At 55.6% G+C, this 22850-nt stretch overlaps 1 protein-coding gene across 31 annotated transcripts in view; it reads left to right on the top strand.

Annotated features, from left to right (window-relative positions):
- Positions 1-22850, top strand: part of ap2a1 (adaptor related protein complex 2 subunit alpha 1) — a 39418-nt gene that overhangs the window by 12530 nt on the left and 4038 nt on the right. For 28 of the 31 annotated variants that reach the window (XR_015941311.1, XR_015941318.1, XR_015941310.1 and 25 more), the window contains exons 10-21: positions 2681-2778; positions 5392-5623; positions 9310-9501; positions 10967-11106; positions 11421-11483; positions 14866-14940; positions 16471-16553; positions 16949-17039; positions 17415-17537; positions 18024-18140; positions 19702-19771; positions 21248-21382. Coding sequence is in view for 4 of the 31 variants with exons in the window: in XM_088646244.1 (XP_088502370.1) it covers positions 2681-2778; positions 5392-5623; positions 9310-9501; positions 10967-11106; positions 11421-11483; positions 14866-14940; positions 16471-16553; positions 16949-17039; positions 17415-17537; positions 18024-18140; positions 19702-19771; positions 21248-21382 (1419 nt within the window). In the remaining 27 variants the exon portion in view is untranslated. The remainder of the gene's footprint in view (positions 1-2680; positions 2779-5391; positions 5624-9309; positions 9502-10966; positions 11107-11420; positions 11484-14865; positions 14941-16470; positions 16554-16948; positions 17040-17414; positions 17538-18023; positions 18141-19701; positions 19772-21247; positions 21383-22850) is intronic. The other 3 variants (XM_088646247.1, XM_088646248.1, XM_088646249.1) reach the window with 3 other exon arrangements.

Raw genomic sequence — 22850 nt, 5'->3', positions numbered from 1 at the left:
TCCCCTCTCCTGTGTGTCCTGTCCACTCTCCCCTCTCCTGTCCTGTGTGTCCTGTCCACTCTCTCCTGTCCTGTGTGTCCTGTCCACTCTCCCCTCTCCTGTGTGTCCTGTCCACTCTCCCCTCTCCTGTCCTGTGTGTCCTGTCCACTCTCTCCTGTCCTGTGTGTCCTGTCCACTCTCTCCTCTCCTGTCCTGTGTGTCCTGTCCACTCTCTCCTCTCCTGTCCTGTGTGTCCTGTCCACTCTCCCCTCACCTGTGTGTCCTGTCCACTCTCCCCTCACCTGTGTGTCCTGTCCACTCTCTCCTGTCCTGTGTGTCCTGTCCACTCTCTCCTCTCCTGTCCTGTGTGTCCTGTCCACTCTCTCCTCTCCTGTCCTGTGTGTCCTGTCCACTCTCCCCTCACCTGTGTGTCCTGTCCACTCTCTCCTCACCTGTGTGTCCTGTCCACTCTCCCCTCTCCTGTGTGTCCCGTCCACTCTCCCCTCTCCTGTGTGTCCTGTCCACTCTCCACACCTGTGTGTCCTGTCCACTCTCCCCTCTCCTGTCCTGTGTGTCCTGTCCACTCTCTCCTGTCCTGTGTGTCCTGTCCACTCTCCCCTCTCCTGTGTGTCCTGTCCACTCTCCCCTCTCCTGTCCTGTGTGTCCTGTCCACTCTCTCCTGTCCTGTGTGTCCTGTCCACTCTCTCCTCTCCTGTCCTGTGTGTCCTGTCCACTCTCTCCTCTCCTGTCCTGTGTGTCCTGTCCACTCTCCCCTCACCTGTGTGTCCTGTCCACTCTCCCCTCACCTGTGTGTCCTGTCCACTCTCTCCTGTCCTGTGTGTCCTGTCCACTCTCTCCTCTCCTGTCCTGTGTGTCCTGTCCACTCTCTCCTCTCCTGTCCTGTGTGTCCTGTCCACTCTCCCCTCACCTGTGTGTCCTGTCCACTCTCTCCTCACCTGTGTGTCCTGTCCACTCTCTCCTCTCCTGTCCTGTGTGTCCCGTCCGCTCTCTCCTCACCTGTGTGTCCTGTCCACTCTCTCCTCTCCTGTCCTGTGTGTCCCGTCCGCTCTCCCCTCTCCTGTGTGTCCTGTCCACTCTCCACACCTGTGTGTCCTGTCCACTCTCCCCTCTCCTGTGTGTCCTGTCCACTCTCCCCTCTCCTGTGTGTCCTGTCCACTCTCCCCTCTCCTGTCCTGTGTGTCCTGTCCACTCTCCCCTCTCCTGTCCTGTGTGTCCTGTCCACTCTCTCCTCTCCTGTCCTGTGTGTCCTGTCCACTCTCTCCTCTCCTGTCCTGTGTGTCCTGTCCACGCTCTCCTCTCCTGTCCTGTGTGTCCTGTCCACTCTCCCCTCACCTGTGTGTCCTGTCCACTCTCTCCTGTCCTGTGTGTCCTGTCCACTCTCTCCTGTCCTGTGTGTCCTGTCCACTCTCTCCTCTCCTGTCCTGTGTGTCCTGTCCACTCTCTCCTCTCCTGTCCTGTGTGTCCCGTCCGCTCTCTCCTCACCTGTGTGTCCTGTCCGCTCTCTCCTCACCTGTCTGTCCTGTCCACTCTCTCCTCACCTGTGTGTCCTGTCCGCTCTCTCCTCACCTGTGTGTCCTGTCCGCTCTCTCCTCACCTGTGTGTCCTGTCCACTCTCTCCTGTCCTGTGTGTCCTGTCCACTCTCCCCTCTCCTGTGTGTCCTGTCCGCTCTCTCCTCTCCTGTGTGTCCTGTCCACTCTCTCCACACCTGTCTGTCCTGTCCACTCTCTCCTCACCTGTGTGTCCTGTCCGCTCTCTCCTCACCTGTGTGTCCTGTCCGCTCTCTCCTGTCCTGTGTGTCCTGTCCACTCTCTCCTCACCTGTGTGTCCAGTCCACTCTCTCCTGTCCTGTGTGTCCTGTCCACTCTCTCCTCACCTGTGTGTCCTGTCCACTCTCTCCTGTCCTGTGTGTCCTGTCCACTCTCTCCTCACCTGTGTGTCCTGTCCACTCTCTCCTGTCCTGTGTGTCCTGTCCACTCTCTCCTCACCTGTGTGTCCTGTCCGCTCTCTCCACACCTGTGTGTCCTGTCCGCTCTCTCCTCACCTGTGTGTCCTGTCCGCTCTCTCCTCACCTGTGTGTCCTGTCCACTCTCTCCTCACCTGTGTGTCCTGTCCGCTCTCTCCACACCTGTGTGTCCTGTCCGCTCTCTCCTCACCTGTGTGTCCTGTCCACTCTCTCCTCACCTGTGTGTCCTGTCCACTCTCTCCTGTCCTGTGTGTCCTGTCCACTCTCCCCTCTCCTGTGTGTCCTGTCCACTCTCCCCTCTCCTGTGTGTCCTGTCCACTCTCCCCTCTCCTGTCCTGTGTGTCCTGTCCACTCTCCCCTCTCCTGTGTGTCCTGTCCACTCTCCCCTCTCCTGTCCTGTGTGTCCTGTCCGCTCTCTCCTCACCTGTGTGTCCTGTCCACTCTCTCCTGTCCTGTGTGTCCTGTCCACTCTCTCCTCACCTGTGTGTCCTGTCCACTCTCTCCTCTCCTGTGTGTCCTGTCCACTCTCTCCACACCTGTGTGTCCTGTCCGCTCTCTCCTCACCTGTGTGTCCTGTCCGCTCTCTCCTCACCTGTGTGTCCTGTCCGCTCTCTCCTCACCTGTGTGTCCTGTCCGCTCTCTCCTCACCTGTCCTGTGTGTCCCGTCCGCTCTCTCCTCACCTGTGTGTCCTGTCCGCTCTCTCCTCTCTCTCCAGGCCCTGCAGGCTCCAGCCTGCCATGAGAACATGGTGAAGGTGGGGGGATATATCCTGGGGGAGTTTGGGAATCTCATCGCTGGGGATCCTCGCTCCAGGTGTGTCTGTATGAACCCCTCTCTCTCTCAGTGCAGTGTTAATGTACTGGAGTGTCCAGTCAGTGTGTCTGTATGAACCCCTCTCTCTCTCAGTGCAGTGTTCATGTACTGGAGTGTCCAGTCAGTGTGTCTGTATGAACCCCTCTCTCTCTCAGTGCAGTGTTCATGTACTGGAGTGTCCAGTCAGTGTGTCTGTATGAACCCCTCTCTCTCTCTCAGTGCAGTGTTCATGTACTGGAGTGTCCAGTCAGTGTGTCTGTATGAACCCCTCTCTCTCTCAGTGCAGTGTTCATGTACTGGAGTGTCCAGTCAGTGTGTCTGTATGAACCCTTCTCTCTCTCAGTGCAGTGTTAATGTACTGGAGTGTCCAGTCAGTGTGTGTATTAACCCCTCTCTCTCTCAGTGCAGTGTTCATGTACTGGAGTGTCCAGTCAGTGTGTCTGTATTAACCCCTCTCTCTCTCAGTGCAGTGTTCATGTACTGGAGTGTCCAGTCAGTGTGTCTGTATTAACCCCTCTCTCTCTCAGTGCAGTGTTCATGTACTGGAGTGTCCAGTCAGTGTGTGTGTATGAACCCCTCTCTCTCTCAGTGCAGTGTTCATGTACTGGAGTGTCCAGTCAGTGTGTCTGTATGAACCCCTCTCTCTCTCAGTGCAGTGTTCATGTACTGGAGTGTCCAGTCAGTGTGTCTGTATTAACCCCTCTCTCTCTCAGTGCAGTGTTAATGTACTGGAGTGTCCAGTCAGTGTGTCTGTATGAACCCCTCTCTCTCAGTGCAGTGTTCATGTACTGGAGTGTCCAGTCAGTGTGTGTGTATTAACCCCTCTCTCTCTCAGTGCAGTGTTCATGTACTGGAGTGTCCAGTCAGTGTGTCTGTATTAACCCCTCTCTCTCTCAGTGCAGTGTTCATGTACTGGAGTGTCCAGTCAGTGTGTGTGTATGAACCCCTCTCTCTCTCAGTGCAGTGTTCATGTACTGGAGTGTCCAGTCAGTGTGTCTGTATGAACCCCTCTCTCTCAGTGCAGTGTTCATGTACTGGAGTGTCCAGTCAGTGTGTGTGTATTAACCCCTCTCTCTCTCAGTGCAGTGTTAATGTACTGGAGTGTCCAGTCAGTGTGTCTGTATTAACCCCTCTCTCTCTCAGTGCAGTGTTCATGTACTGGAGTGTCCAGTCAGTGTGTGTGTATTAACCCCTCTCTCTCTCAGTGCAGTGTTCATGTACTGGAGTGTCCAGTCAGTGTGTCTGTATGAACCCCTCTCTCTCAGTGCAGTGTTCATGTACTGGAGTGTCCAGTCAGTGTGTGTGTATTAACCCCTCTCTCTCTCAGTGCAGTGTTCATGTACTGGAGTGTCCAGTCAGTGTGTGTGTATGAACCCCTCTCTCTCTCAGTGCAGTGTTCATGTACTGGAGTGTCCAGTCAGTGTGTGTGTATTAACCCCTCTCTCTCTCAGTGCAGTGTTAATGTACTGGAGTGTCCAGTCAGTGTGTCTGTATTAACCCCTCTCTCTCTCAGTGCAGTGTTAATGTACTGGAGTGTCCAGTCAGTGTGTGTGTATGAACCCCTCTCTCTCAGTGCAGTGTTCATGTACTGGAGTGTCCAGTCAGTGTGTCTGTATTAACCCCTCTCGCTCTCAGTGCAGTGTTAATGTACTGGAGTGTCCAGTCAGTGTGTGTATGAACCCCTCTCTCTCTCAGTGCAGTGTTCATGTACTGGAGTGTCCAGTCAGTGTGTCTGTATGAACCCCTCTCTCTCTCAGTGCAGTGTTCATGTACTGGAGTGTCCAGTCAGTGTGTGTGTATTAACCCCTCTCTCTCTCAGTGCAGTGTTAATGTACTGGAGTGTCCAGTCAGTGTGTCTGTATTAACCCCTCTCTCTCTCAGTGCAGTGTTAATGTACTGGAGTGTCCAGTCAGTGTGTCTGTATGAACCCCTCTCTCTCTCAGTGCAGTGTTCATGTACTGGAGTGTCCAGTCAGTGTGTCTGTATGAACCCCTCTCTCTCTCAGTGCAGTGTTAATGTACTGGAGTGTCCAGTCAGTGTGTGTGTATTAACCCCTCTCTCTCTCAGTGCAGTGTTAATGTACTGGAGTGTCCAGTCAGTGTGTGTGTATGAACCCCTCTCTCTCAGTGCAGTGTTCATGTACTGGAGTGTCCAGTCAGTGTGTCTGTATTAACCCCTCTCTCTCTCAGTGCAGTGTTAATGTACTGGAGTGTCCAGTCAGTGTGTGTGTATGAACCCCTCTCTCTCAGTGCAGTGTTCATGTACTGGAGTGTCCAGTCAGTGTGTCTGTATTAACCCCTCTCTCTCTCAGTGCAGTGTTAATGTACTGGAGTGTCCAGTCAGTGTGTGTATGAACCCCTCTCTCTCTCAGTGCAGTGTTCATGTACTGGAGTGTCCAGTCAGTGTGTCTGTATGAACCCCTCTCTCTCTCAGTGCAGTGTTCATGTACTGGAGTGTCCAGTCAGTGTGTGTGTATGAACCCCTCTCTCTCTCAGTGCAGTGTTCATGTACTGGAGTGTCCAGTCAGTGTGTCTGTATGAACCCCTCTCTCTCTCAGTGCAGTGTTCATGTACTGGAGTGTCCAGTCTGTACTAACCCGTCTCTCTCTCTCAGCCCTCTGGTCCAGTTTAACCTGCTCCACTCCAAGTTCCACCTGTGCTCCGTACCGACCCGTGCTCTCCTGCTCTCCGCCTACATCAAGTTCATCAACCTCTTCCCCGAGACCAAGAGCACCATCCAGGAGGTGCTGCGCTCCGACAGCCAGATCCGGAACTCCGACGTGGAGCTGCAGCAGAGGGCGGTGGAGTACCTGAAGCTGTCCTCCATCGCCAGCACGGACGTCCTGGTGAGCGGGCCGCCGCCCCGGCCCTGCAGGGGGCGAGAGAGCGAGGCTGCAGGAGAGAGCACTGTTCCTCCTTTCCCCTGCTGGAGCTCAGTCTCTCTCCTGTCTCTCTCTGTGTTAACCCCTCAGTCTCTCTCCTGTCTCTCTCTCTTTACCCACCCCTCAGTCTCTCTCCTGTCTCTCTCTCTCTGTATTAACCCCTCAGTCTCTCTCCTGTCTCTCTCTCTCTGTATTAACCCCTCAGTCTCTCTCCTGTCTCTCTCTCTCTGTATTAACCCCTCAGTCTCTCTCCTGTCTCTCTCTCTCTTTACTCACCCCTCAGTCTCTCTCCTGTCTCTCTGTACTCACCCCTCAGTCTCTCTCTCCTGTCTCTCTCTGTATTAACCCCTCAGTCTCTCTCCTGTCTCTCTCTGTATTAACCCCTCAGTCTCTCTCTCCTGTCTCTCTCTCTCTGTGTTAACCCCTCAGTCCCTCTCTCCTGTCTCTCTCTCTTTACTCACCCCTCAGTCTCTCTCCTGTCTCTCTCTGTACTCACCCCTCAGTCTCTCTCCTGTCTCTCTCTCTGTACTCACCCCTCAGTCTCTCTCCTGTCTCTCTCTCTGTATTAACCCCTCAGTCTCTCTCTCCTGTCTCTCTCTCTGTATTAACCCCTCAGTCTCTCTCTCCTGTCTCTCTCTCTCTCTTTACTCACCCCTCAGTCTCTCTCCTGTCTCTCTCTCTGTATTAACCCCTCAGTCTCTCTCTCCTGTATCTCTCTCTCTCTTTACCCACCCCTCAGTCTCTCTCCTGTCTCTCTCTCTGTATTAACCCCTCAGTCTCTCTCTCCTGTATCTCTCTCTGTATTAACCCCTCAGTCTCTCTCCTGTCTCTCTCTCTGTACTAACCCCTCAGTCTCTCTCTCATGTCTCTCTCTGTACTAACCCCTCAGTCTCTCTCCTGTCTCTCTCTCTGTACTAACCCCTCAGTCTCTCTCGTCTCTCCCCTGTCAATTCAATTCAATTCAATTCAAGGTGCTTTATTAGGATGACCGATAGGTACAATCAGTGTTACCAAAGCAAATAAAAATAATAAAATTAACATGGAACAAGACAAAAAATAGAAGTAAAATAAAATCTACAGACATATTACAGACATTTACAACAAAGACATATTATAAAATATTGACATATACTGTAGGCGGCTGGAGCATTATTGGGAGACGGACTCACTGTTCCTCAGGCTGTGACAGGAGATCACATACTGGGCTGCCAGATCAACTGAGTTCCCTCCTCCCTCTCCCAGTAGGATTGGGACCCGTTGTGATTCTGGCAGGTGTGGGAACTCTGGGATTAGATTTCTGAATTTGGGGAAGAATGTTTCTCTAATCCCAGAGTATCTGTCACAGTGCAGTAGGAAGTGCACCTCTGTCTCTATTTCTCCCCGCTGGCAGTGGGAGCACAGCCTGTCCTCTCTGGGCAGCCAGGTCTGCCTGTGTCCAGTGTGTGTGTCCAGGCTGTGGTCACTGAGCCTGTCCTCTCTGGGCAGCCAGGTCTGCCTGTGTCCAGTGTGTGTGTCCAGGCTGTGGTCACTGAGCCTGTCCTCTCTGGGCAGCCAGGTCTGCCTGTGTCCAGTGTGTGTGTCCAGGCTGTGGTCACTGAGCCTGTCCTCTCTGGACAGCCAGGTCTGCCTGTGTCGCCCAGTTTCTATGGCCAGGTTGTGGTCACTGAGCCTGTACTTCGTCAGGGTCTGTTTCGGTTTGTTATTTTTTATTTTGGTCAAATATTCAGCTAGTGTGTATTGTCTGTTTAAGGTTCTGTAGCATTCCAGTTTATGTTGTGTTTGTGTGTGTGTGTCCCAGTGTGTGAGATATTGCTGTTTGATCTGTGCTGTGATGTGGTGGAGTCTGAGTTGTGGTGCTCTAGCAGTGCTGTCCTGAGGCTGGTTGTGTGTTGTGTGTGTTGTGCTGTGATGTGGTTGAGTCTGAGTTGTGGTGCTCTAGCAGTGCTGTTCTGAGGCTGGTTAGTGTTGGTGTGGCTCAGGTCGGTGAGCCTCAGGACCAGCTGGCTCAGGGGGCTCTGTTTTGGGCTCAGCTCTTGGCTCAGCAGGGCTTTGTGGTGGTAGGAATTTTGGTCGCTGTTTTTTAGGTGTAGCCAATACTTTAATACTCTTTTCTGTATGTTTATCAGTAGTGGGTACTGGCCTAATTCGGCCCTGCACCCGTTGTTAGGAGTTTTTCTCTGCACACGGAGTATGATTCTACAGATCTCCATGTGCAGAGTTTCTGTGGGGTGTTTGTCCCATTGGGTGTAATCCTGGTCTGTGAGGGGACCCCACACTTCACTGCCGTATAGGGCAATGGGTTGGATTACACTTTCAAATATTTGGAGCCAGATTCTTGTTGGTGGGTTGATGTTGAAGAGCCTCCTTCTTATTGCGTAGAAAGCCCTGAGTGCCTTCTCCCTCAGTGCCTTCACTGCCAGGTCAAAACTCCCGGAAGAGCTGATGGTGAGACCGAGATATGTGTAGCTGGATGTGTGCTCCAATGTGTTGTTGTTCAGTGTGAATTTGTACCTGTTTCCCTGAGGTCTGGCTTTCTTCTGGAAAACCATAACTCTGGTCTTGTCCAGATTGACTGTCAGTGCCCAGGTCTGACAGTACTGCTCCAGCAGTGCCAGGCTCTGCTGCAGCCCCTGTTCTGTGGGCGACAGCAGGACCAGGTCATCTGCGTAGAGCAGGAACTTGATTTCTGTGTGGTGTAGTGTGAGACCAGGAGCTGCAGACTGCTCCAACATTCCTGCTAATTCATTGATATAGATATTGAACAGTGTTGGGCTCAGGCTGCAGCCCTGTCTCACCCCGCGGCCTTGGGTGAAGAATTTAGTCCTTTTGTTTCCAATTTTCACTTTCTCCTGTCTCTCTCTGTGTTAACCCCTCAGTCTCTCTCCTGTCTCTCTCTCTCTGTACTCACCCCTCAGTCTCTCTCCTGTCTCTCTCTGTATTAACCCCTCAGTCTCTCTCTCCTGTCTCTCTCTCTCTTTACTCACCCCTCAGTCTCTCTCTCCTGTCTCTCTCTCTTTACTCACCCCTCAGTCTCTCTCCTGTCTCTCTCTGTATTAACCCCTCAGTCTCTCTCCTGTCTCTCTCTGTATTAACCCCTCAGTCTCTCTCCTGTCTCTCTCTCTCTGTATTAACCTGTACTCAGTCTCTCTCTCCTGTCTCTCTCTCTCTCTTTACTCACCCCTCAGTCTCTCTCTCCTGTCTCTCTCTCTCTCTTTACTCACCCCTCAGTCTCTCTCCTGTCTCTCTCTCTTTACTCACCCCTCAGTCTCTCTCCTGTCTCTCTCTCTTTATTCACCCCTCAGTCTCTCTCCTGTCTCTCTCTGTATTAACCCCTCAGTCTCTCTCCTGTCTCTCTCTCTCTGTATTAACCTGTACTCAGTCTCTCTCTCCTGTCTCTCTCTCTCTCTGTATTAACCCCTCAGTCTCTCTCCTGTCTCTCTCTCTCTGTACTAACCCCTCAGTCTCTCTCCTGTCTCTCTCTCTCTGTATTAACCCCTCAGTCTCTCCTGGAAAACCATAACTCTGGTCTTGTCCAGATTGACTGGCAGTGCCCAGGTCTGACAGTACTGCTCCAGCAGTGTATCTCTCTCTCTCTCTCTGTATTAACCTGTCTCTCTCTCTCTCTCAGTATTAACCTGTCTCTCTCCCAGGCCACAGTGCTGGAGGAGATGCCCCCTTTCCCGGAGCGCGAGTCCTCCATCCTGGCCAAGCTGAAGAAGAAGAAGGGTCCGGGCGCCGTGTCCGTGTCCGAGCTGGAGGAGGGCAAGCGGGAGGGGGGGGCGGAGCTGAACGGAGGAGGGGACAGGGGGCCGGACTCCTCCGCCACGGCCGCCTCCAACGCCGTGAGTGACCGGTCCAGCACCCGGGTCACACAGGCGGGGTTCAGGACTGGGGCTCCCCTCGCCAGCCCAGGGTCACACAGACGGGGGTTCAGGACGGGGGTCCCCTCGCCAGCCCAGGGTCACACAGACGGGGGTTCAGGACGGGGGTCCCCTCGCCAGCCCAGGGTCACACAGACGGGGGTTCAGGACGAGGGCTCCCCTCGCCAGCCCAGGGTCACACAGACGGGGGTTCAGGACGAGGGCTCCCCTCGCCAGCCCAGGGTCACACAGACGGGGGTTCAGGACGGGGGCTCCCCTCGCCAGCCCAGGGTCACACAGACGGGGGTTCAGGACGGGGGCTCCCCTCGCCAGCCCAGGGTCACACAGGCGGGGGTTCAGGACGGGGGTCCCCTCGCCAGCCCAGGGTCACACAGGCGGGGGTTCAGGACGGGGGTCCCCTCGCCAGCCCAGGGTCACACAGGCGGGGTTCAGGACGGGGCTCCCCACGCCAGCCCAGGGTCACACAGACGGGGGTTCAGGACGAGGGGTCCCCTCGCCAGCGTCACACACACACACACACACACACACACACGCACGCACTCTCTCATCCTCACACTGACACACACTCTCTCACACTCACACTCACACTCACACTCACACTCACACTCACACCCTCCCCCCCTCTCTCTCCCAGTCCACGCCCTCGCCCTCCTCTCTCTCACACACTCACACTCTCTCATCCTCACACACTCACACTCTCTCACACACAGACTCACGCCCTCTCCCCCTCTCTCTCCCAGTCCACGCCCTCGCCCTCCTCTCTCACACACACACACACTCACACACTCACACCCCTCTCCCCCTCTCTCTCCCAGTCCACGCCCTCGCCCTCCTCTCTCACACACACACACACACTGTCTCAGGCCCTCTCCCCCTCTCTCTCCCAGTCCACGCCCTCGCCCTCCTCTCTCTCACACACACACACACTCACACACTCACACTCTCTCTCACACACACACACACTCACGCCCTCTCCCCCTCTCTCTCCCAGTCCACGCCCTCCTCTCTCACACACACACACACTCACACACTCACACCCCTCTCCCCCTCTCTCTCCCAGTCCACGCCCTCGCCCTCCTCTCTCACACACACACACACTCACACACTCACACCCCTCTCCCCCTCTCTCTCCCAGTCCACGCCCTCGCCCTCCTCTCTCTCACACACTCACACCCTCTCACACCCTCACACTCTCTCTCACACACTCACACCCCTCTCCCCCTCTCTCTCCCAGTCCACGCCCTCGCCCTCCTCTCTCTCACACACTCACACCCTCTCACACTCACACTCTCTCTCACACACACACTCACGCCCTCTCCCCCTCTCTCTCCCAGTCCACGCCCTCCTCTCTCACACACACACACACACACACACACACACACACACACACACACTGTCTCACGCCCTCTCCCCCTCTCTCTCCCAGTCCACGCCCTCGCCCTCCGCTGACCTGCTGGGCCTGCGCTCCGCCGCCCCCCCCAGCGCCGGCAGCCTGCTGGTCGACGTCTTCTCGGAGGCGGGGCCCCCTGCGTCGGCCGCGGGGGTCTCGGACGACAGCTTCCTGAGGTGAGGGGCGCGGCGCTGGGGGAGGGAGGGAGGCCTTGTGGGGGCGCTGTCCGCAGGTGGTCCCGGGCGAGAATCGGGGGGCTGTCCCCCTCCTCGTGGCTCTGTCCATCGTGTCCGCTGTCTGTGCGCGTGCGTGGGCGCGTGTGTCCGTCTGCGTGCGTGCGCCTGCGTCTCGTCGGTCCTTCCATCCTGCGGTGTGGTGATTCTCTCTCTCTCCTCCTTCTCTCGCCCTCCCCTGTCTTTCTCTCCCCTCCTTCCTGGTTTTTTTTTCTTCACTTCCTCCTCCCACCTCGCCCCTGATTGGACGATGGCAGGGATCTGGACCAGCCCACCGAGGGCTCTGAGTCCCTATTGGTGGACGCTGCCGGAGACTCAGAGTAAGGGGGCGGAGCTGGGGTGCTCCAGGTGTAAAAGTGGGCGGCGACTGAGGCTGAGCTGTACAGGCAGGACCAGGAGCCCTCAACCTGCAGCTCAGTGTGGCTTCCTGTCCAGTTTCATACATCAGCTGGGTCCTGACTGTGTTATAACTCAGACTGGGACAGCTGGGTCTGTCCTGTGTTATAAATCAGACTGGGACAGCTGGGTCTGTCCTGTGTTATAAATCAGACTGGGACAGCTGGGTCTGACTGTGTTATAAATCAGACTGGGACAGCTGAGTCTGTCCTGTGTTATAAATCAGACTGGGACAGCTGAGTCTGTCCTGTGTTATAAATCAGACTGGGACAGCTGGGTCTGACTGTGTTATAAATCAGACTGGGACAGCTGAGTCTGTCCTGTGTTATAAATCAGACTGGGACAGCTGAGCTCTGACTGTGTTATAAATCAGACTGGGACAGCTGGGTCTGTCCTGTGTTATAAATCAGACTGGGACAGCTGAGCTCTGACTGTGTTATAAATCAGACTGGGACAGCTGGGTCTGTCCTGTGTTATAAATCAGACTGGGACAGCTGGGTCTGTCCTGTGTTATAAATCAGACTGGGACAGCTGGGTCTGTCCTGTGTTATAAATAAGACTGGGACAGCTGGGTCTGTCCTGTGTTATAAATAAGACTGGGACAGCTGGGTCTGTCCTGTGTTATAAATCAGACTGGGACAGCTGGGTCTGTCCTGTGTTATAAATCAGACTGGGACAGCTGAGCTCTGACTGTGTTATAAATCAGACTGGGACGGCTGAGTCTGTCCTGTGTTATAAATCAGACTGGGACAGCTGGGTCTGTCCTGTGTTATAAATCAGACTGGGACAGCTGAGTCTGTCCTGTGTTATAAATCAGACTGGGACAGCTGGGTCTGTCCTGTGTTATAAATCAAACTGGGACAGCTGAGCTCTGACTGTGTTATAAATCAGACTGGGACAGCTGAGTCTGTCCTGTGTTATAAATCAGACTGGGACAGCTGAGTCTGTCCTGTGTTATAAATCAAACTGGGACAGCTGAGTCTGTCCTGTGTTATAAATCAGACTGGGACAGCTGGGTCTGTCCTGTGTTATAAATCAGACTGGGACAGCTGAGCTCTGACTGTGTTATAAATCAGACTGGGACAGCTGGGTCTGTCCTGTGTTATAAATCAGACTGGGACAGCTGAGCTCTGACTGTGTTATAAATCAGACTGGGACAGCTGGGTCTGACTGTGTAATAACTCAGACTGGGACAGCTGAGCTCTGACTGTGTAATAACTCAGACTGGGACAGCTGAGCTCTGACTGTGTTATAACTCAGACTGGGACAGCTGAGCTCCCCTGATGGGAGAGGACAGGCAGAGCTGTAGGCTGAGCAGTCTCAGGCTTGCATGCTGTCTTCCTCTTACTGGAGAAGGGCGCAGAACCGTTTTAGTTCGTAATCCAGCTGTGGTAGCGGATTTGAACACAGAAGTCCTAACAGCAGGGTAAAAAGTGAAGAGTAATCCGACCCACAATGCAGGAAGGGCATAGAAAACAGTGAGAAACTGGGAGCCCTCCAGGACTCCAATTCCCATCATGCTGCTCTTCACCCTCGGAGATGGGCATGCTGGGAAGTGTAGTTTTACATGTTTTACAGAGCTGGGACGAACATGACAGGTCACCTGAGGGAGAGGAGTTATGCCAAAGAATTATAAACAGGCGCAGTAGTTAGACCGACAGCAGCTGTTCAGATCCACGGGAGCGTACAGGGGGTAGGAGTTTGTACCTGTGCTGAGGTATATTTACAATGAGATTGACAAATATAGATAGGTCACAGTGTTTATCGCGCTTTGACTGTTGCTGATTCTTTCTGACACCCCCTTCCAGGGTGAGTTGGTATCGTCCTGCACAGAAGGGTGGTGGCGAAGAGCAGACGGACAGTTCCATGTCTTTCCCAGTAGAGGGGGGGTAGGGAGGAGTAGGTTACTGTGTGAAGCCCCTGTGGGTGGAGCAGGTCAGAAACACATGACCAGACACAGCCGGGTCGCCAAGACAGCCCCAAGGGCACTGGGACCCCCAGTTCCTCACTGTACAGACACCCCAACACCCCTGTGACCCTCTCTGTGGGTCTGACAGCCCCAGGGGCACTGGGACCCCAGTTTCTCACTGTACAGACACCCCAACACCTCTGTGACAGTCTCTGTGGGTCTGACAGCCCCAGGGGCACTGGGACCCCCAGTTTCTCACTGTACAGACACCCCAACACCTCTGTGACCCTCTCTGTGGGTCTGACAGCCCCAGGGGCACCGGGACCCCCAGTTTCTCACTGTACAGACACCCCAACACCCCTGTGACCCTCTCTGTGGGTCTGACAGCCCCAGGGGCACTGGGACCCCCAGTTTCTCACTGTACAGACACCCCAACACCCCTGTGACCCTCTCTGTGGGTCTGACAGCCCAAGGGGCACTGGGACCCCAGTTTCTCACTGTACAGACACCCCAACACCTCTGTGACCCTCTCTGTGGGTCTGACAGCCCCAGGGGCACTGCGACCCCCAGTTTCTCACTGTACAGACACCCCAACACCCCTGTGACCCTCTCTGTGGGTCTGACAGCCCCAGGGGCACTGCGACCCCCAGTTTCTCACTGTACAGACACCCCAACACCCCTGTGACCCTCTCTGTGGGTCTGACAGCCCCAGGGGCACTGGGACCCCCAGTTTCTCACTGTACAGACACCCCAACACCTCTGTGACCCTCTCTGTGGGTCTGACAGCCCCAGGGGCACTGCGACCCCCAGTTTCTCACTGTACAGACACCCCAACACCCCTGTGACCCTCTCTGTGGGTCTGACAGCCCCAGGGGCCGGGGGACCCCAGTTTCTCGCTGTGCAGCGGTGGGGAAGGTCAGGCCTGGGGAGGGGTGGGCTGGAGGCCAGGCTGAGTGCGATCTGGTGACTGTGCTTCACTAACGCCTTCTTCTCTCTCTCTCTCTGTTTCCTTTCCTCACTGCTCTCTCTCCCTCTCCCTCCTGTCCATCTGCCCTGTCCTCCTGTCTGCAATCCTCACATTCCCTCTCTCTGTCTCTGTCTCACTGCCCCCTGTCCTCTGTCTCTCTCTCTCTCTCACTGCCCCCTGTCCTCGGTCCTCTCTCTCTCTCACTGCCCCCTGTCCTCGGTCCTCTCTCTCTCTCACTGCCCCCTGTCCTCTGTCTCTCTCTCTCTCACTGCCCCCTGTCCTCGGTCCTCTGTCTCTCTCTCTCTCTCACTGCCCCCTGTCCCTCTCTCACTCACTGTCCCCTGTCCTCGGTCCTCTGTCTCTCTCTCTCACTGTCCCCTGTCCCTCTCTCACTCACTGCCCCCTGTCCTCGGTCCTCTGTCTCTCTCAGCTCTGCTCCTTCCTCTGCTGTCAGCTCTGAAGACCCTGCTCCTCCTCTTCCCGAATCTGACGAGCTGCTGAACAAGTAAGACGGGATGTGTCCACCCCCTCCCCCTCTCCGATGGGCACAGGGCTGGAGGGGGTCTGTTCCCTGGCCACCAGCAGTTCTCCTGCTCCTGGGCTCTGGACCAGTTAGGCCTGAGTGACTGTTCCTTATTCCTCTGTGTGTAACGGGACAGGCGTGGGCCTGGCAGATGGCCCTGCTCCGTGCTGCTAGTGATATCAGATACCCCAGGGCAGTGCACTCATGTGAACGTTAGGCTGGGCAGCTCGTTCCCCACTCCCACCCCCCTCTGTGTACAGTAGTGCCTCCTGTCCTGACTGGAGGAGCTCACCCAGCTGTGTCTGGAGAGAAGCCAGGGTATCGGCTTCAACCACAGGGCTGGGCAGCTCGTTCCCCACCCCCACCCCCCTCTGTGTACAGAAGAGCCTCCTGTCCTGACTGGAGGAGCTCACCCAGCTGTGCCTGGAGAGAAGCCAGGGTATCGGCTCCAACCACAGGGCTGGGCAGCTCGTTCCCCACCCCCACCCCCCTCTGTGTACAGAAGAGCCTCCTGTCCTGACTGGAGGAGCTCACCCAGCTGTGTCTGGAGAGAAGCCAGGGTATCGGCTCCAACCACAGGGCTGGGCAGCTCGTTCCCCACCCCCACCCCCCTCTGTGTGAAGGAGCGCCCCCTGTTCCCAGTGGTAAAGGCCACTCGGTTTCCACTGGTGTCCTGTGGGTAGCTGCTGTTGCTTGGCTTTGTTCGTGTGCTTCCGAGAATTGGGCAAAGTACAGAGTCCAGCGAACATTGCGACCTGTCAGCAGTACACAGTACTCTGATCTGTGTGTGTGTGAGCGCGCTCTGATCTGTGTGCGTGTGCGCGCTCTGATCTGTGTGCGTGCGCGCGCTCTGATCTGTGTGCGTGCGCGCGCTCTGATCTGTGTGTGTGCGTGCGCGCGCTCTGATCTGTGTGTGTGCGTGCGCGCGCTCTGATCTGTGTGTGTGCGTGCGCGCGCTCTGATCTGTGTGTGTGCGTGCGCGCGCTCTGATCTGTGTGTGTGTGTGCGCGTGCTCTGATCTGTGTGTGTGCGCGCGCTCTGATCTGTGTGTGTGTGAGAGTGTGTGTGTGTGTGCGTGCGCGCGCTCTGATCAGTGTGCGTGCGCGCGCTCTAATCTGTGTGCGTGCGCGCGCTCTGATCTGTGTGCGTGCGCGCGCTCTGATCTGTGTGTGTGTGTGCGCGCGCTCTGATCTGTGTGTGTGTGTGCGCGCGCTCTGATCTGTGTGTGTGTGTGCGCGCGCTCTGATCTGTGTGTGTGTGCGCGCGCTCTGATCTGTGTGTGTGCGCGCGCTCTGATCTGTGTGTGTGCGCGCGCTCTGATCTGTGTGTGTGCGCGCGCTCTGATCTGTGTGTGTGCGCGCGCGCGCTCAGGTTTCTGCCTGTGTGTGTGGTGTGTGAACCTGTACAAGCTGGGGGTTGTGTGCCACACTGTGTGTCCGGCCTGTAATTCTGATCTCCTGCTGCCTCTGTCCTCTCTCTCCTGCTCCCCTCCTGTCTCCCCGTCGACCGCAGGTTTGTGTGCAAGAACAATGGAGTCCTCTTCGAGAACCAGCTCTTGCAGATTGGGATCAAGTCAGAGTACAGGCAGAACCTGGGTGAGTCCAGCACTTCTCTCTCAGTACAGTGTTCATGTACTGGAGTGTCCAGTCAGTGTGTGTATTAACCCCTCTCTCTCTCAGTGCAGTGTTCATGTACTGGAGTGTCCAGTCAGTGTGTCTGTATTAACCCCTCTCTCTCTCAGTGCAGTGTTAATGTACTGGAGTGTCCAGTCAGTGTTTCTGTATGAACCCCTCTCTCTCTCAGTGCAGTGTTCATGTACTGGAGTGTCCAGTCAGTGTGTGTGTATTAACCCCTCTCTCTCTCAGTGCAGTGTTCATGTACTGGAGTGTCCAGTCAGTGTGTGTATTAACCCCTCTCTCTCTCAGTGCAGTGTTCATGTACTGGAGTGTCCAGTCAGTGTGTGTATTAACCCCTCTCTCTGTTGCTCCAGGTCGGATGTATCTTTTCTATGGTAACAAGACCTCAGTGCAGTTCCTGAGTTTCAGCACCACGGTCAGCTGCCCCGGGGACCTGCAGTCTCATATCCTTCACAGCAGTTGTGGGACCCAGTGTAGAGGTGTCATGTTGGGAGAGTGCAGACCAGTGTGTGTGACTGGACTGGGCTAAAGCTGACTGGTGTGTGTGACTGGACTGGGCTGCAGCAGACCAGTGTGTGTGACTGGACTGGGCTACAGCAGACTGGTGTGTGGGACTGGACTGGACTGGGCTACAGCAGACTGGTGTGTGGGACTGGACTGGGCTACAGCAGACGGCTATACTGGTGTGAACTGTGTTCGGCTGAACTGGCCTGAGCCCGTGTCTGGTGTCTGGGTTCCGAAGTTCGGAGTGAGTGCGGTGCTGCGGGTCCGCGGGCTCGTCCCGAGTGTGAGACGGAGGAGTCCTTGACCAGGCGCACAGCTGAACGTGCAGACCAAGCCAGTGGAGCCCCTGGTGGAGGGAGGGGCTCAGCTGCAGCAGGTGCTCAATATCGAGTGTCTGTCGGACTTCACAGACGCCCCTCTGCTCAACATCAAGTTCCGGTACTGTCTCTGCCTGTCTGCCTGTCTGCCTGTCTGCCTGTCTGCCTGTCTGCCTGTCTCCCTGTCTGCCTGCCTGTCTCCCTGCCTGTCTCCCTGTCTGCCTGCCTGCCTGCCTGTCTGCCTGCCTGCCTGTCTGTCAGCCTGCCTGTCTCTCTGTCTCTCTTTCACTCTGACTTCATGGACGCTCTGCTGCTCAACATCCCGTTCCAGTACTGTCTCTCTCTTTATGTCTTTCTCTCTCTGTGTTGAGGTGTGATTTATTGTGTTGAGCTCTTTGTGTATATTCAGGTGTGGATTGCTGTGTTGAGCTCTCTCGCTCTCTGTGTGTTTCCTGTGTTGAGCTCTCTCGCTCTCTGTGTGTTTCCTGTGTTGAGCCCTCTCCCTCTCTGTGTTTTCAGGTGGGGGCTGCTGTGTTGAGCCCTCTCCCTCTCTGTGAGTTCAGGTGGGGGCTGCTGTGTTGAGCTCTCTCTCTCTCTCTGTGTTCAGGTACAGTGGGGCTCTCCAGAACCTGACCCTGAAGCTGCCCATCACCATCAACAAGTTCTTCCAGCCCACAGAGATGTCCTCTCAGGACTTCTTCCAGCGCTGGAAACAGCTCAGCCAGTGAGTGTCTCTGTCCACCACGAGCAGGGCCACACTGGACAGACTGGAGGCACACTGGACACTGGACAGACTAGAGCCACACTGGACAGACTGGAGCCACACTGGACAGACTGGAGCCACACTGGACAGACTAGAGCCACACTGGACAGACTGGAGCCACACTGGACAGACTGGAGGCACAGGGGACAGACTGGAGCCACACTGGACAGACTGGAGGCACACTGGACAGACTGGAGCCACAGGGGACAGACTGGAGCCACACTGGACAGACTGGGGGCACACTGGACAAACTAGAGCCACACTGGACAAACTAGAGCCACACTGGACAGACTGGAGCCACACTGGACAGACTGGAGCCACACTGGACAGACTGGAAGCACACTGGACAGACTGGAAGCACACTGGACAGACTGGAGCCACACTGGGCAGACCGGAGCCACACTGGACAGACTAGAGCCACACTGGACAGACTGGAGCCACACTGGACAGACTGGAAGCACACTGGACAGACTGGAAGCACACTGGACAGACCGGAGCCACACTGGACAGACTAGAGCCACACTGGACAGACCGGAGCCACACTGGACAGACCGGAGCCACACTGGACAGACCGGAGCCACACTGGACTGACCGGAGCCACACTGGACAGACTGGGGGCACACTGGACAGACTGGGGGCACACTGGACAGACTGGGGGCACACTGGACAAACTAGAGCCACACTGGACAGACCAGAGCCACACTGGACAGACTGGAGCCACACTGGGCAGACCAGAGTCACACTGGACAGACCGGAGCCACACTGGACAAACTAGAGCCACACTGGACAGACTGGAGCCACACTGGACAGACTGGAGCCACACTGGGCAGACCAGAGTCACACTGGACAGACCAGAGCCACACTGGACAGACTGGAGCCACACTGGACAGACTGGAGCCACACTGGACAGACCAGAGTCACACTGGACAGGCCGGAGCCACACTGGACAGACCAGAGCCACACTGGACAGACTGGAGCCACACTGGACAGACTGGAGCCACACTGGGCAGACCAGAGTCACACTGGACAGACCGGAGGCACACTGGACAGACTGGAGGCACACTGGACAGACTAGAGCCACACTGGACAGACTGGAGCCACACTGGGCAGACCAGAGTCACACTGGACAGACTGGAGTCACACTGGACAGACTGGAGGCACACTGGACAGACTGGAGGCACACTGGACAGACTGGAGCCACACTGGACAGACTGGAGCCACACTGGGCAGACCGGAGTCACACTGGACAGACTGGAGCCACACTGGACAGACCGGAGCCACACTGGGCAGACCGGAGTCACACTGGGCAGACCAGAGCCACACTGGACAGACCGGAGGCACACTGGACAGACTGGAGGCACACTGGACAGACCAGAGCCACACTGGACAGACTGGAGGCACACTGGACAGACCAGAGGAACGGGGCAGGGTGATGCAGACTTGACCTGTCTCGTGTCAGCGTGGTGACTGACTGTCCCCCCTCTGCGGTCCTCCTGACTGACCGTGCCCGTGTCCCCCTCAGGCCACAGCAGGAGTCCCAGAAGATCTTCAAGGCCAATCACGCCATGGACACGGAGGTGCTGAAGGCCAAGGTGCGGCCCTCTCCTTCCGAGCGCGGCACAGACGGCCAGCGTGCGGTCAGGGAGTTATTCCTGGCTTGAAACGTTTTGCTGACCCCTGGAAGGACACTGGGGGCAGGCGCCGCTGGGGTGCGTCGGGGAGGAGGAAGGGGGCGCCCCCAGTCCAGTGCGAGCTCCCGGCTGTGCCGCCCAGACCTTCCGCCCACAAGCCTCAGATCTGTCAGGAGAGGAGCTGAAAGTGTCTACAGCTGGAGGTTTCACTGTGTGTGTGTATCGTACCCTGCGGTACAGCGCAGATCAGTACCCTACAGTACAGCACAGTGTACCGCCCAGCCCAGGGCAAGAGAGACCAGCAGAGCAGAGCACAGTATAATACAGAACAGCCCAATACTCTTTGATACTGTACAGTACAGCCTGGTACAGTGTAGTACAGTCCGGCCTGGTACAGCCCAGCCCAGTACAGCCCAGCCCAGTACAGTACAGTGTAGTACAGTCCGGCCCAGCCCAGTACAGTACAGTACAGTGTAGTACAGTCCGGCCTGGTACAGCCCAGCCCAGTACAGTATAGTACAGTTCAGCCCAGTACAGTACAGTACAGTGTAGTACAGTCCGGCCTGGTACAGCCCAGCCCAGTACAGTATAGTACAGTACAGTGTAGTACAGTCTGGCCCGGCCCAGCCCAGCCCAGCCCAGCCCAGTACAGTCCAGCCCAGTACAGTACAGTACAGTGTAGTACAGTCCGGCCTGGTACAGCCCAGCCCAGTACAGTACAGTACAGTACAGTGTAGTACAGTCTGGCCCGGCCCAGCCTAGCCCAGTACAGTCCAGCCCAGTACAGTACAGTGTAGTACAGTCTGGCCTGGTACAGCTCAGTACAGTACAGTACAGTACAGTGTAGTACAGTCCAGTACAGTCCAGCCTGGTACAGTGTAGTACAGTCTGGCCTGGTACAGCCCAGCCCAGCCCAGTACAGTGTAGTATAGTTTGGCCTGGTACAGTCCAGCCCAGTACAGTATAGTCTAGTACGGTCCAGCTCAGCTCAGTACAGTCCAGTACAGTCCAGCCTGGTCCAGCCCAGCCCAGTACAGTGTAGTACAGTCCGGCCTGGTACTGTCCAGCCCAGCCCAGTACAGTCCAGCCCAGTCTGGCCTGGTACAGTCCAGCCCAGTGCAGTACAGTCCGGCCTGGTACAGTCCAGCCCAGCCCAGCCTAGTGTAGTACAGTCCAGCCCAGCCCAGTACAGTATAGTGTAGTACAGTCTGGCCTGGTACAGCTCAGTACAGTACAGTGTAGTACAGTCCAGCCTGGTACAGTCCAGCCCAGTGTAGTACAGTCCAGCCCAGTCCGGCCTGGTCCAGCCCAGCCCAGCCCAGTACCGTCCAGAGTGCGTGCTGCTGCAGGTGCAGCTCTAGTCAGAAACCCCGAGTGCGTGGCTGGCCAGTGGGGAGACTGCTTCCTGACCTGCTCTGTGTTGGCGCTGGGTTGCAGTTGCTGGGTCTGGGGACGGCGCTGCTGGAGAACGTGGACCCGAACCCGGAGAACTTTGTGTGTGCTGGAGTCATCCAGACCAAAGCCCAGCAAGTCGGCTGCCTGCTTCGTCTGGAGCCCAACGCACAAGCACAGGTACTGTGTGTGTCCGTGTTTGACTGTCCCCCTATACATCAGTGTGTCTGTATGAACCCCTCTCTCTCTCAGTGCAGTGTTAATGTACTGGAGTGTCCAGTCAGTGTGTCTGTATGAACCCCTCTCTCTCTCAGTGCAGTGTTCATGTACTGGAGTGTCCAGTCAGTGTGTATGAACCCCTCTCTCTCTCAGTGCAGTGTTCATGTACTGGAGTGTCCAGTCAGTGTGTCTGTATGAACCCCTCTCTCTCTCAGTGCAGTGTTAATGTACTGGAGTGTCCAGTCAGTGTGTGTATTAACCCCTCTCTCTCTCAGTGCAGTGTTAATGTACTGGAATGTCCAGTCAGTGTGTCTGTATTAACCCCTCTCTCTCTCAGTGCAGTGTTAATGTACTGGAGTGTCCAGTCAGTGTGTCTGTATTAACCCCTCTCTCTCTCAGTGCAGTGTTAATGTACTGGAGTGTCCAGTCAGTGTGTCTGTATTAACCCCTCTCTCTCTCAGTGCAGTGTTCATGTACTGGAGTGTCCAGTCAGTGTGTCTGTATGAACCCCTCTCTCTCTCAGTGCAGTGTTCATGTACTGGAGTGTCCAGTCAGTGTGTGTGTATGAACCCCTCTCTCTCTCAGTGCAGTGTTCATGTACTGGAGTGTCCAGTCAGTGTGTCTGTATGAACCCCTCTCTCTCTCAGTGCAGTGTTAATGTACTGGAGTGTCCAGTCAGTGTGTCTGTATTAACCCCTCTCTCTCTCAGTGCAGTGTTCATGTACTGGAGTGTCCAGTCAGTGTGTGTGTATGAACCCCTCTCTCTCTCAGTGCAGTGTTAATGTACTGGAGTGTCCAGTCAGTGTGTGTGTATTAACCCCTCTCTCTCTCAGTGCAGTGTTAATGTACTGGAGTGTCCAGTCAGTGTGTGTGTATTAACCCCTCTCTCTCTCAGTGCAGTGTTCATGTACTGGAGTGTCCAGTCAGTGTGTGTGTATTAACCCCTCTCTCTCTCAGTGCAGTGTTCATGTACTGGAGTGTCCAGTCAGTGTGTGTGTATTAACCCCTCTCTCTCTCAGTGCAGTGTTAATGTACTGGACTGTCCAGTCAGTGTGTCTGTATGAACCCCTCTCTCTCTCAGTGCAGTGTTCATGTACTGGAGTGTCCAGTCAGTGTGTCTGTATTAACCCCTCTCTCTCTCAGTGCAGTGTTCATGTACTGGAGTGTCCAGTCAGTGTGTGTGTATTAACCCCTCTCTCTCAGTGCAGTGTTAATGTACTGGAGTGTCCAGTCAGTGTGTCTGTATGAACCCCTCTCTCTCTCAGTGTTCATGTACTGGAGTGTCCAGTCAGTGTGTCTGTATGAACCCCTCTCTCTCAGTGCAGTGTTCATGTACTGGAGTGTCCAGTCAGTGTGTCTGTATGAACCCCTCTCTCTCTCAGTGCAGTGTTAATGTACTGGAGTGTCCAGTCAGTGTGTCTGTATGAAC

Source organism: Lepisosteus platostomus, chromosome 9, assembly GCF_059453375.1.
Source record: "Lepisosteus platostomus isolate fLepPlt1 chromosome 9, fLepPlt1.hap1, whole genome shotgun sequence".
Lineage (NCBI taxonomy): Eukaryota > Metazoa > Chordata > Actinopteri > Semionotiformes > Lepisosteidae > Lepisosteus > Lepisosteus platostomus.
This window is presented reverse-complemented; position numbering and strand designations above follow the sequence as displayed.